At 34.6% G+C, this 14,599-nt stretch overlaps 1 protein-coding gene across 3 annotated transcripts in view; it reads right to left on the bottom strand.

The window, feature by feature from the left end:
- RDX (radixin) overlaps nucleotides 1-14,599 on the bottom strand; it is a 90,118-nt gene that overhangs the window by 66,624 nt on the left and 8,895 nt on the right. For 2 of the 3 annotated variants that reach the window (XM_040631244.1, XM_040631246.1), the window contains exons 2-3: nucleotides 7,397-7,465; nucleotides 6,703-6,772 (exon numbers count right to left, since the gene is read on the bottom strand). In XM_040631244.1, the coding sequence (XP_040487178.1) occupies nucleotides 6,703-6,714 (12 nt within the window). In that variant the 5' untranslated portion in view covers nucleotides 6,715-6,772; nucleotides 7,397-7,465. The remainder of the gene's footprint in view (nucleotides 1-6,702; nucleotides 6,773-7,396; nucleotides 7,466-14,599) is intronic. The other variant, XM_040631245.1, reaches the window with a different exon arrangement.

Below are 14,599 nucleotides of genomic sequence, written 5' to 3'. Positions count from 1 at the left end.
ACCATCATGTGGTACAATTTGATCTTTTTAACTTTAACTCACGCTATTAGAATTCTAAATCTGATTTCTCCTTTATTTTTACTCATTGTTAACCATACCTCTGCACATGTAGCTTTTATCTGACATACCTTCTCTAATCAAATAAATCTTGTAAATCACAAAACGTTTTGTGATAATATATATATATAATCATATATATATCATCATATATATATAAGTGTATTATATATATATGATAATATATAATATATATATATATCATATATATATATGATATATATATATATATATATTTGGTCTTCATTCTGTTTCCTGGCAGAGAGCTCCTAAAACCTTTGGAATTTCCTGAATGATAGAAGTGAGTGGAGTCTTTTGTTATTCATAATAAGCCCCTTTCAACCATACCTGAGTTTACACTAATGACTCATGATGGACCCCTAGACACCTTCAGGATGGGGGCAGGTAGCCAGAAGAAACAACCATGTGATTAGAGCCACCCACCCTAACCTCCAGAGAGAAGAGAAGCTGGGAAATGAGTTAATCATCAACGGCCAATAATTTAATCCATCATGCCTACATAATGGAAATTCATAAAAAGCCTAAACAAAGGAGTTCAGAGAGAGTTTACAAGATGGTGAATGCATCCACATGCAAAGAGAAAGGTGGGCCGTAAACTCTACAAGGACAGAAGCTCCTGTGCTCAGGACATTTCTGGATCTTGCCCTATGTACCTCCTTTTCATCTTTATTTCATTCATATCCTTATAACATCCTTCATATTAACCAGTAACAATAAGTGTTTTCCTGAGTTCTGTGAGCTGTTACAAGGAATTACAATGCCTGAGGAGGGGATCATGGGAATCTCCAATGTGTAGCCAAGTTAGAAATGTGGGTAACGTGGGGACCCACTACCTGTGATTGGTGTTTGAAGGGGACAGCAGTCTTGAGGGACTGAGCCCTTAACCTGTGGTGTCTGTGCTAATCTGGGTAGCTGGTGTCAGAATGAATTAAACTGCAGAATACACAATGGAGGTCTACATGGAAGTAGAGAATTGCTTGATGTGGAAAACTTATACATCTACTACCAGAAATTTTGAGTAAAGAGAAAGTTCTCCATTACCCATAAATCTACCATTCAACTTATTAACTAGAAATGGCAAATAATGCTATAGATACCAATGTATTTCTTGTGAATTTCTCTGTCCCAAACTCCCACAGGTAAGCACTAACCTGAATTTTGTATTTATCATTCCCTTTTTTTAAAAGAATAGTTTCACCACAAATGTAGGTACCTGTATGTAAAATATTAAGCTTTCCTTGATTTTTAGCTGTATTAAAGTTGTACAGTACTGGCTAAGAAAATCTTCTTTCTTGATGTAGGCAATGGTTACAGGAGTACATTTATTTTATGAAAATTCACCAACTATACACAATACGTTCTTCTCAGTATGTATACTCTATGTCAGTAGAAAGTTTAAACGAAAATTATACCACATGGTAGTTTGCTTTTCCACTGTTTCTAAGCTTCATTGATTTTTCTGTGAGTAGTTGCAATTCATTTATTTTTACTGCTATACAACTACTGCTGGACAATAATTTACCCATTTTCTTGTCAATGGATATTAAATTGTTTCTAATCTTTTGGCTATCAAGAACAATACTGTTATAAACATTCTTGTGTATGTCTCCTAGTGCATATGTATCTGAGCTTATCTAGAAGTATATACACAGACAAACTCCTGGGTGATAAAATATACAAGCCTTCACCTTTACACCATGTAAAAGTGAACTGTCCTCCAACATGACAGTATCCACACTCCATCAACAGCACATAAGAATTCCTGCTGAGCTGTATTTTTCACCAACAGTGGGTATTATCAGATTTTTTTTAAGTATTTGACAATCCAGTGGGTGTAAAATGATATCTCAATATAGTCTTACTGTGCAGATCTCTGATTCCTCAAGAAGCTGAGAACATTTTTGTATGTGTAGCATGCAGAATTCTAAGACAGCCCCATGATCTCCATCCCCTGGTGTCACTCTCATGATTATGTTACATCACACGACAAAAGGAATTTTGCAGATGTACTTAAGGTTACTAATCAGTTGACCTCAAAATCGGAGGATTATGTGAGTGGAGCTAAGCTATTCACAGGAGTCCTTTAAAAGCAAAGCGTTTTCTCTGACTGGTTGAAGATGTCAGAGAAATTCAAAGCGTGACAGGAATTTGACATAAAAGAGGTTCTCCATTACTGAGTTGGAGGGGCTCTGGGGTAAGGACCCAACACCGGCCTCTAGGAGCTAAGAGTGACCCTGGCCAATAGCTAGTAAGAAAATGGGAACTTCATCCTCCAATAAAGGATGGATCATTTTTGTAAGACAATGAATTCTGCCAACAGAATTTGAAAGAGAAAGTGAACCCTGAGCTCCAGATGAGAATGAAACTGCGGTACACCTTGATTTCAGGCTGGTGAGAGCCTGAGCAGAGAACCTAGTCACATCATCCCATATTTCTAACCTACAAAACTGTGAGATAATAAATGGGTATTGCTTTAAGCTACTAAATTTGTGGTAATTTGTTATAGAATAACAGAAAACTAATATGGTATATTTATGGACCACAGAGTCTCTCTGTCTTTGGAAATGTCTGTTAACATCTATTGCTTATTTTTCTATTAGGTTTTTTGTCTTTTTCTTTTTACTATGTAGGAGATCTTCATATATTCTAGATAATAATCCTTTGTCACTTATTTACATCACAAAAAAAATCTTCTCCCAGTTTGTAGTTTGTCACTCTACATTATGATGTGTCCTTCTTTATGGTAAACATGTATTTTTTTTTAAGATTCTATTTATTTATTTGAGAGAGAGAGAGAGAGCACAAGAAGGGAGATGGGTAGAGGGAGAAGGGGAAGCAGACTCCCCGCTGAGGAGGGAGCCTGATGCAGGACTCAATCCCGGGACTCTGGGATCATGACCTGAGCTGAAGGCAGACACTTAACTGACTGAGTCACCCAGGCGCCCTATGGTGAACATATTCTTAATTTTAACATTGAATTTATCAACATTTTACATACAGGTACCAATTTTTTTGGCCATATTTAACAACTCCTTCTCTTCTCTGGAGTCATAAAGATGTTCTTATATATCATCCTAAAGTTCTGTTTTTCATAATTTGTCTTCAATGATTTTTGCTTATGATTTAAGGTAGAGGTCGAATTTCATTTTTCAATCTCTATACGATAATGATATGGGGATTTAACATACCTAAGTGATGTATACGGATTAATTTGCTTCCCAAAGACTATTATGTCACAGATCAAATGTCTACGAGGTACAGGATCTGAATCTGTGCTATTCTGTTGCACTGGTTGATTAACTATTCTGTCAAAACCACACTGTCTTAATTACAACATTTTTAAATAAGTCTTGCTATATGGTAAGAAAAGTCTCCCCTCATTGTCTTCAAAACTTGTGAGCTACTTTTGGCTCTTTGTTCTTGATCCTGACTTCACACAAAATTGTAAACTTCCAAATACCCCGCTATGATTTTAGTTGGAACTACACTAAATTCATCAGTCCCTTCAGGTGAGAAATAACATCTTTTCAATATTGACAATTCCTATTCATGACTGTGGTTCTCTCTATGCATTAATTTGTCTCCTATATGATCTTTCAAAAAAGTGTTCATGATTTTCTCCATAAAAATCATATTAATCAGGGCACCTGGCTGGCTCAGTCAGGGGAGAATGGGACTCTTGATCTCAAGCTTGTAAGTTTGAGGCCCCTGCTGGGTGTGGAGATTACTTAACAAAAATAAAATCTTAACAAAAATCATAATAACCATTTGTTAGATATCTTTCCCATAAATCACAATGATTTTGTCACTATGATAAATTCAGGTCCACAATTGCTTGACATCCCAAAAGCATCAAAAGCAAGTTTATTAGCCAATTTTAGCAAAACCTTAACATGAAGTGATGTGAGACTATCTGGTGGATTAATTTATCCCATTTCAAATGAATAGTCACACAATGACCTATAAAAATACTAATGTTTTTGAGGTGATACACAAGACCTTGAGGGAAGCTTCATAACATAATGATATAGGAACATAATGTATTGTATATTCATCTTTCTAAAATCCAAAAAATTCCAAATATTGAAACTCATCTAGCTTAAAGGGTTTCAAACACAGGATTGTGAATTTGATGATAGCTTTCCAAAATCATTTTGCTTTTGTAGAAATGCAAGTGATTTCTCTATTGATCATTTCTTTTTTTTTTTTTTAAGATTTTATTTATTCATTTAACAGAGAGAGAGACAGCCAGCGACAGAGGGAACATAAGCAGGGGGAGTGGGAGAGGAAGAAGCAGGCTCCCAGCGGAGGAGCCTGATGTGGGGCTCAATCCCAGGACTCCGGGATCACGCCCTGAGCCGAAGGCAGACGCTTAACGACTGAGCCACCCAGGCGCCCCTCTATTGATCATTTCATCAGTTCCCTTGCTGAATGTTATAACGAGCCTGTAAATCCTTGTGCTTATATAAATCAGGGGTCAGAAAATTTTTCTGGGGCCAAACAGTAAATATCTGTGCAGACTGTACAGTCTGTTGCATCTACTCAACTATTCTACTATAGCAACAAAGCAGTTATAGATAATAAACAACGAGCATACCACAGTCCAATAAAACTAGTCACTGAAATTTGAATTTCATTTAATTTTGAAGGTGAAATATTATTCTTGTAGTTTAATCCACCAAAAACGTAAAAATCATTATTAGCATGTAAGCCGTACAAAAACAGGTGGTGAGCTGAATTTGGCCTATGGGCCATAATTTGCCAATACCTGATATAAAAAAGAATCTTAACATCTTCAAATAATGTTTCTTCCTTTCTAGTCCTTCAGCTTTTGATTTTTCTTCTGTGCAGGTTTCCCTGTTTGATGCTGAATAGCAATAATGATAGCATCTTTTGTCTTGTTCTTGATTTAAAGAAAAAAAAAAAAAAGCTCCCACTGTTAACACATTAAAAAGAGCTTTTGCGGTTACAGTTTCTTCTACACCTAGCTTAAGAAGTGTTGGGTTTTGGGGCGCCTAGGTGGCATAGCGGTTAAGCGTCTGCCTTCGGCTCAGGGCGTGATCCTGGCGTTATGGGATCGAGCCCCACATCAGGCTCCTCCGCTATGAGCCTGCTTCTTCCTCTCCCACTCCCCCTGCTTGTGTTCCCTCTCTCGCTGGCTGTCTCTATCTCTGTAGAATAAATAAATAAACTCTTTAAAATAAAAAAAAAAAGAAGTGTTGGGTTTTTATTTTTTAAATCATGAACAGTTGTTCACTTTATCATATGATTTATTTCCTTTAACCTAACCATGTGACTGTGGTAGACTGCTTGCTGTTTGACCACCAAATTCTAACAAAATTATAGTTGGGTATATGGCTACTGAGCTACAAAACATTTCTCAAGGTCTCTTGCAATTAGATATGGCTCCATGACTAAGCTCTCACCCACAGAACAGGACAGAAGAGACATAGGCCACTTCTGGGCCTCAGCATAAAATAATGAGCATGCTTCTCTATGCTTTTTCCTCCCTTGCTGCTGGCTGACACCCAGACAAAGCAGTAAATTTATGCCTAAGTATTTTATGCCTTTGATGCTGTTACGAATGGATTTTTTTTTACTTCATTTTTCAAATTTTGCTATAAATAGTATATAAGAAAGGCTACTGATTTTTAAAAATATAACCTTGTGTCCAACAATCTTGCTAAGTCCAATTATATTTCTAGTAGTTGTTTTTTAGATTCCTGAAGATTTTCTACATAAACAATATGCCATCTGCAAATAAAAAAAATTGCTTCTTCCTTTCTGGTGTTTATGCCTTTTATTTCTTCTTATTCTTCTCTCCCTCCAACAATGCCAAATCACACTTTGTAACCTACCTGCTGAGTCTTTAAAGTAATTCCGAAGAGATATTCATGCCAGAAAACTCCAATAGCTATAACCACTGATTTTCTTAGAAAAGATAACTGGCCAAAAAAATATTGGAAAAAAATCCCAAAATTGTTATATGAAGTTTAAAAACATTTATGCCAAGAGAAAAGGAATAAAACTTAGTCAAGAACTATATAATTATAAAGCTAAGTAAAATCATACACACCCCCTTAAATTAAAAAAACAAAACAGAAGACTATATAATATCAGCATCAGTATCACTAGCAACGAAGCTAGAATTATGAGAAAATTCATGCATGGATCCTTCCAACTTCTCATTACTTCCTCCTGTAACAAGAAGTTACTATTTACTGAGCAGCGAATGTGTACCAATTTCTTCTAATTCTCACCAAACTCCCTTAAGTAAGTAACTAGTCATGTCTGCATTTTTTACAGAAGGAAATTAAGAACTGGAGAGCCTGAAGTAACCTATCAAAAGTCACAGAGGGGAAGCAGCAGAGCCAGGATATGAACTAAGACAGTTTAGCTCCAGAACCCATGAAGTTTCATCTTAACTGCAACGCGACCTATACCTCTTCATCACTGGCTCACAGAGTACTTCATTGTAGCCACATTAATCTAAAACAAGCAACAGCAGTATCAGTGCTTTTTTCTTCCCAACGACTCTACCATAAAATTTTGCCTTGTTCCAAAAGGATTTAATGCTCCTGATATTTTATTAAGTAAGTAGTGGTAAAAGTAGAACACACTTACTGGTTTCGGCATTTTCCTTCTCTTTTTGTCACCTTCTTTAAAAATTCACTTTTATGAATTCTGATGTCACCTTCAGTTAAAGAAAAAAGAAAACATAGTGGATCTATTACTTTTATATACTGTCTTGATTTTAATATAATTTGTATAGAATAAAAATTAAAACATTTTAAACCGTGAGTTTAACAGAGCTCTCTAAAAATAAAAAAATAAAATAACACAGAACTCTCTTATTCTAATTTTCAATGTCTTTTACTATCATTTTACCTTCTCTAAAAATATTTATAGCTGTAATTTAAAATAGCACATATCTCAAACAACATAATCAAAAGCATACCGATCAACAACCGAAAGTTTTAATTTACTCAGAGACAACGCATAGCAAGGAAGCAAGACTGCTAAGGACCCAAACGCTGTCTCTGCATCCGGTTCACCTCTACACCCAGCCTGGGAGAGGAGAGGGACAGTAAAGGAGGAAGATATAGATTCAAATTCTAAAGAGATGAACTCAAGAACACTTTTCAACCTTTTTTCTGTTCTGACAAAGACGAAAGGAAATTCTGATTAATGTAAACTCTAAAAAGATTACTTTTTCTTCTTGAAAGTTTAAAAATCTGAGTAAAAATACATTGAGTTATTTACCTAAGGTGCATTAAACAGCCACAGAGTACACACTAGCAATCTGCACATTACTCACCAGCAAGCTGGTGGCCTTCAATGAAATTTAGAGCTGTCCTTGAGACCAATGTTAAATTTTACCTTCTCCCTGTAAAGCAAAACAAGTGAATTCTAATCCAAGAAAACCATCATGCTATATTGTCTTAGGGTAAGTGTTCTTAAAAACATCTAACAAACCAACCAAAAGATCTGACATTCTTAATCATTATTAGTTGTCCAGAAAAAAAATGACATATTATTTCAATTTGAAAACCTTTAGTGAGGTATATTAGATTATTACTTGAAAATCAGCTTCCATTGATATTATCTCTGCCAAGAAAATTCATCCATTATACAGCATCAACTAAATTAATATAAAATTAATTCTGCTTTAGAACTTCAGTGTCAACTGCTTTTTAATATGCTACAATGAACCTGAAAATTCTCCAAATCGAAAAAAAAATGGAACATCATTTCCCTACAGNTTACTCAATCAGGTGCCAAATTAAACCTCTCTTTAAAAGAAACTTCCACCTGAGATATTTTTTTATCTAATAATTGAGCTATGAAATTCATTTCCTTAACTCATAGCTAGAAAATGTTAACACTCCCTCCTTACAGTCAGTCACCTACTTTCATGAACCTAAATGTACTTCAGACCTATCTTCTCATTCCACATCCTCTTTTCATCCCACTACTATTGTCTTGTTCATCCTTATCATCTCAGGTCTTAGAACATCCTCAAAACTGACCTGCTTTTCACATCATTTATAAGTTAATAATTCCCAAATCTGTATCTCTAGAACTTGCTTGGCTAACTTGCCCTGCTCAATGTCTAGATTATCTCAAATGTAACATGGCCAAAACATTTAAATCTCTACCCTATAGCCAAATCGGATTTTCTACAAGTCTTGGTGACATATTTCTAGAAAGTTATCACAGTATTCCCTCATGATTTTTTGTATCTACTACGTTGGCAGTTATGATCCTCTTTTCATTCCTGATGCTGTTAAATTTTACCTTCCCTTTTGCTTGATTAATGTTGCCAGAGTCTGCTTAGTTTATTGTTCTAAGGTCCAGCTTCCAGTTTCATTGATCTGTTTCTTTTATTGTTTTTTTGCTAATTTCTTTTTCCTCATCACTTTTCATTAGTTGGCTTTACTCTGTGGCTCATTTTCTAATCCCTAAAATTAAAATTTTATCTAAGTAATTCCCTTTTTCTTTTCTAGTATGTGCATCAAGGTCATTAAGTATGTTAAAATATAAGACCACTCCATATACAAAGTATCCCCCTATTTTCTCCAGAATATTTTAAAAAAACTTTTATCATTTGAATATATAAAGTAATCAAGTATATATTTATAACATTAGTACACTTAAATATTTTTAAAAATGATCTATAAAATATTGAAACTATACTTTTTCTTTCATCCCTTATTTCACAGAGCACAGAATTTCTTTAAACTCCTCACACAAATGAGACAGAGTATACAAACACTTTTTGAATCAGTATATAATACTATTACTAAAATTTTTATCCCAAACCACACTACCCATTCATATAAAACACTGGGAATTTTTCTTCCTATCTGTACTGTTGGAATATATTTTAATATCTACAGTGCAACCACTGCATTGTTTTTTTTTTAAAAACCAGATCTCTTCTAGATTTGCCTCTTTTTTTAATGCTTAAACCACTTACCAAATGAACTCTGTGAGCTTTCCAAACTCACATGTACCAAAGGCATGTCAGGTCAATGTGCCTGTTTTAAATAGTACTTCCAAGCCCAAGAAAAAGAACAAATCAACAACAGATTTCCTAAAAACACAAATATAAATCTCCATTTCTGGGGAACACTTTTTTTTTTTTTAATGTCTTGCCTTATATTTAAAACCACACCATTTTTGTGAACAAAACAAGTCAATCAGAGAAAGACAATTATCATATGATTTCACTCATGTGGAATTTAAGAAACAAAACAGGATCATAGGGGAAGGGAGGGAAAAATAAAAACAAGACAAAATCAGAGAGACAAACCATAAGAGATTCTTAACTATAGGAAACAAACTGAGGGCTGCTGGAGGAGGGTGGGCGGAGGGATGGAGTAACTGGGTGATGGACATTAAGGAGGGCATGTGATGTAATGAACACTGGGTATTATATAAGACTGATGAATCACTGATCTCTACCTCTGAAACTACTAATACACTATATGTCAGTTAACTGAATTTAAAAAAATAAAATACCATTTTTCTAAGTATCGCTTTACTGTTTTCCCACACAGGTTTTTATATGTAGTCTTTTCACTGGCTCTACAAGTTTCCCTTTCCAGTTTTGATCTCTAATCATGACTAAGAAATTTTTTTTAATTTTCAAATGGAATGGTTACAAGTCTGGGAACAAAGCACTTATTATTTATTTCTAACTTTACTATACCATAGTCAAAAAATTCATTAAGACTTCATGTTTAGTACATGGTCAGTTTAATTTCATTTCTAACTGTTCTGGCTATAAATGACAATAACGTACGTTTGCATTTGATAAGTTAGATCAAGCCAAACAAGTACTTAATGTTTTGTTTATAGTTTCCCTACTGTTGCTCACTTTAGTCTACTTAAGCACCTTGAGAAAAAAATATATTAACTTTTCCCAAGTATGATTGTGGATGTTTCTTCTTATAAATTGTCACTTTTTAACTTATATTTTTTTAGGCTATGCTATTAGGTGAGTATAGGTTTAGAACTGTTATTTCTCCAGGGAACACTTCCTTTTTCCATTAAGTAATAATTTAATTGCATGTAGAATTCTAAATTGACTGTTATTCCCTCAGCATTCAGAGGACGTTATTTTTCTGGCATCTGTTACTGCTGATGAGAGATCTACTGTCAATCTACCTCATTGATCTGAGATAATCTGCCTTTTCTCTCTGCTTTAAGGAATCTGGGGGGCGGGTGTTCTCCAGGTTTGCTTTTACTTACCTTGTTCAGGATTTGGTAAGCTTCCTTATTCTGAAGATGCATGCTTTTCTTAAATTCTGGAAAATTATTAGCCATTGTCTCTCTCATTCTCTCTTTTCTTTTTTTTTTTTTTTAAAGATTTTATTTATTTATTCGACAGAGATAGAGACAGCCAGTGAGAGAGGGAACACAAGCAGGGGGAGTGGGAGAGGAAGAAGCAGGCTCATAGAGGAGGAGCCTGACGTGGGACTCGATCCCATAACGCCGGGATCACGCCCTGAGCTGAAGGCAGACGCCTAACCGCTGTGCCACCCAGGCGCCCCTCATTCTCTCTTTTCATTCAGCAATTCTCACTGGACACATACTGCATATTTTATTCTCTAATCCATACTACTTTTTCATATTTTCCATTTCTTTATCTCTGTGCAACACTCCTCTAATCACTAATTCTCTCCAGTTGTTTTTAATGTATTACCTCTTCAATAGTTCAGCATTTTGATAATTATATATTTTTATTTCTAGAAATTTTTTCAGCTTTGTAAAAAAATTTAACAATGCTATGCTATTTTATAATTTGTTTTAAATCTTCCTTTGATTCCTATGTTTATTTTCTGTCACTATAAAATTTTTCTGTTTTCAGTTCATTATGATTTATTTCTTTATAGAGTTTGTAATTTTGGACAGAAAGCTCCTGTCTCTAAGCCACTACCCAATGTGGGAGTCCTGCAAGCCCTGAGTTGTTTGTGTGTGTGTGTGTATGTGTGTGTGTATATATATATATATATATATATACACACACATGTATTGCTACAGAGGTATTTCAAGTTTGCTCGTACCAGACTATTAAGAATTTAAAATTTTTTATTTATTTTTATTATTTTTTTAAAGATTTTATTTATTCATCTGAGAGGGAGAAAGACAGAGAGAGCATAAGCAGGGAGAGAGGCAGAGGGAACGGGAGAAGCAGACACCCTGCTGAGCTGCAGCCAAACATGGGGCTCCCATGGCTCCCAGGACCTGAAGATCATGAGCTGAGCCGAAGGCAGACATTTAACCATCTGAGCCACCCAGGTGTCCTTAAAAAAAAAAAAATTTTTTTTTTTTTTTTTTTTTTTAAAGCAGCACCTGGCTGGCGCAGTCAGTGGAGCATGTGACTCTTGATCTCAGGGTCATGAGTTTAAGCCCCACAATGGGTGCAGAGATTACATACATACATACATACATAATTTAATTGTCCTAGGCCAATTTTTACATTAACTTCTCGATTTTGTATTGCATTACCGTATCTACCCTAAAGCTATACACTAAAGAAGCAGAAGACACTCAGGAGAGCTCCCAAAGGTACTGATCATGTTATTTATTAAACCACACAGCTGCTGTATCCTTCGTGCAATCTCATCAGTAAGGAAGAACAAGGGACAGAAAGTGAGACTTACACGCCAGACTATATAAACTAAGTTAAAGCACTCAAGTTATAGAAAAAGTAGTTAAGAAACACAGGGCTAACTAGGCAGGTAAATAAATATCAAGTATGTAGGTTTGCAGGAATTTTGAAGTTATATATTAATCTAATACTGGAATGAAATAAAGGTAGGTTTTTTTTCCTTTTCCCTTATAAAATGATTTATCCAAGTTTTCAATACTAGAGTTAATTCAAGTTGTATTCTAGAAAAAGGATCTTTCAAGGAAAAAAATGGATATTAAAGTTTTAGGTTTAATAAGAGAGCTCTGCAAACATAAAAGAACAAATATATCATAGGCCAACACACACAAAACCAGGTTTTTACACAAGCAAACTAAACTTTTAAAATCTCCAACAAACCTAACTCAACTATAGGAACTGGGGGGGGGGGGGGGGGAGTGCAGCTAACAAAAAGCCTCCATAAATAAGGATATGGTGGACTTCTAAAAATGCATGTTTTCAGACCACTGTTTCTTTCTTAAAAATCAGGTTGGTCTCCAACTTGTTTTTGGGTTTTTTTTAAGATTTTATTTACTTATTTGACAGAGAAAGAGAGAAATAGTGAGGAGCACAAGCAGGGGGCGTGGGAGAGGGAGAAGCAGGCCCCCCGCTGAGCATGGAGCCCCATGCAGGACTCGATCCCAGGACCCTGGGATTATGACCTGAGCTGAAGGCAGACGCTTAACCAACTGAACTACCCAGGCAGCCCATCCACCTTGTTTTATTTCAGTTAATTACAAATCATCTGAGAAAAAGAATAAGGTTCTACCGCTTTATTTACCAGCTGAACACAATGTGATTACTCAGCAACAATGCTCTGTACTTAGAGAAGACTCCACAGTTGTGTGCTCTTATACAGTAATTCTCTACTAACAAAAATCTGAGGAGACAAGACAGGTCACATTATGGCTACTTTACAGCTGAAGATACAAGGTCAACTGCATGAAAATTTCTTGTTCTCAGTCACACGGGTAATCATTGGCCAAACAGTCTTGTGACACCTACCCTAGAGTCCAGAGCTCTACCACATACCCACCTGTCTTCCCCTATTTGATATTTAAAAAGTGCTAAATAATTTCATTTGTGGAAATTTACCCAAAGAAAATAATAAAAATGTGTACAATGTTAGAGCTGCAAAGATTCTAGTTACAGTGTTATTTATAAAAGTGTATATAATACTGAGGTATTAGTTAAGTGAACCATGGTATATCTGTAGGCTCTGCTAGATTTCAATGCAACCAATCAAACTGTTACAAAAAATAACAAGTGACATGGCAAAATAACCACAAACTACTAAACAGGCAGGTTATAAAACCATACATACAGTATCATCACATTTCTTTTTTAAAAGTATAAGTGAAAAGACTAATATGATTATACTCCAAAATATCGAGTCTCTCTGAATTAACATGAATCTGTAAATTTCTAAAATGAAAATGTAGAGCTTCTGTAATAAGAAAAACAAATGAAAGAACAAAATTATTCTAAGTAAATAAACTGGAGTCAGACCTAGAACTTCACCATAATATTTACTATAATCTAAGCAGGTGAATCTTTTTTCAAAAAGAGACTTTTTAAAAAAATTCTAATTTTCAAGGGAAAAAAATGACTAAGAAAGATATATACGTAATGATGGAAACAGATTAATATATTTTATTTAAAATCCCTACACCCTTAGAACAAAATAAATAGCAAAATAAAAGTAATAGAATAGAAAAATATCCAACAGTCATAACAAAAAGTTACTGTGGAAGTAAAGAAATAATTAAATATATAAAGATATCACTCAGACCCCACTCAATAAATGGTTAAAAGACAAACTCTGCAAACTCTTTACAAAACAAACACACGATTGTACTACTGATTAAAACCACAAATCAAAATGGCTTTAAAGTATTACTGCTTATATACTCATTAAACTAGCAAAATAATTATTAATTATACATGCCAGTACTGATGAGGCAGTATCACTAAACAAGTAGATAAATACTGCTAGTAGCACCATAAATCGGCTCAATAGTTCTAGAAAATAAGTTGTCAATATTAACAAAAGCTCGATTTTTTTCTGAACAGGAAATTCTGCTTTTGGAATACACCCCAAAGAAATAAAGAAATACAAAAGAAAGTAATCTGTAGCAAGATATTCTCAGCAGTACTCATTATAAATGCCAATGATTAAAATTACAATGTTGAAACTATGTGATAACATGATGGGCTATTACAGGTTTTCTGTGTATTATAACAAACTGTGTCAACATTTACATTAGGATAAGTGATTATGCAGTCACTCGTTTTAACTATGTAAAAAGCAGGTATCCTTACACATGGTATCTTGATATACATAACTGGGCACTTAATACTAATCAGGGTCTTATTTTTGTTAAGTTCCTAATTTTAAAAATCAGATGAGAATTTTTTAAAAAAACGTATTCCAGTAAACTGGTTATATCTCCGTTTTCGACCTTATATAATATGACATATATAAGAATCCTGCCTTAAATTTTTTTAGGATGCCCCCCGGTTTTTAGCCAATTTAGTTATTACTGAAAAATATTCATATCATGATAATACTATTTAACCTCAGTAATGCCTTTCTAATCCTTCCATGATTGCATTAGTATGTTTCTTCCTGAAACTAGCATTTGTTAGTACCAGAATGGACAATTTAATAAAATGTCACATGAAAAGCTAAGATACCAAGATACTGAGATACATGGCCTGGGTTTCCATTCCTAACTGATTCATCTTGAGATCACTGTCTTTCAGTGTCTTCCTTTCTTTCTTCTCTAAAAAAAAAAAAAAAAAATATATATATATAAAAAC

The sequence above is a fragment of the Ursus maritimus genome, unplaced genomic scaffold, assembly GCF_017311325.1.
Source record: "Ursus maritimus isolate PB19 unplaced genomic scaffold, ASM1731132v1 scaffold_16, whole genome shotgun sequence".
NCBI classification, from domain to species: Eukaryota; Metazoa; Chordata; class Mammalia; order Carnivora; family Ursidae; genus Ursus; species Ursus maritimus.
This window is presented reverse-complemented; position numbering and strand designations above follow the sequence as displayed.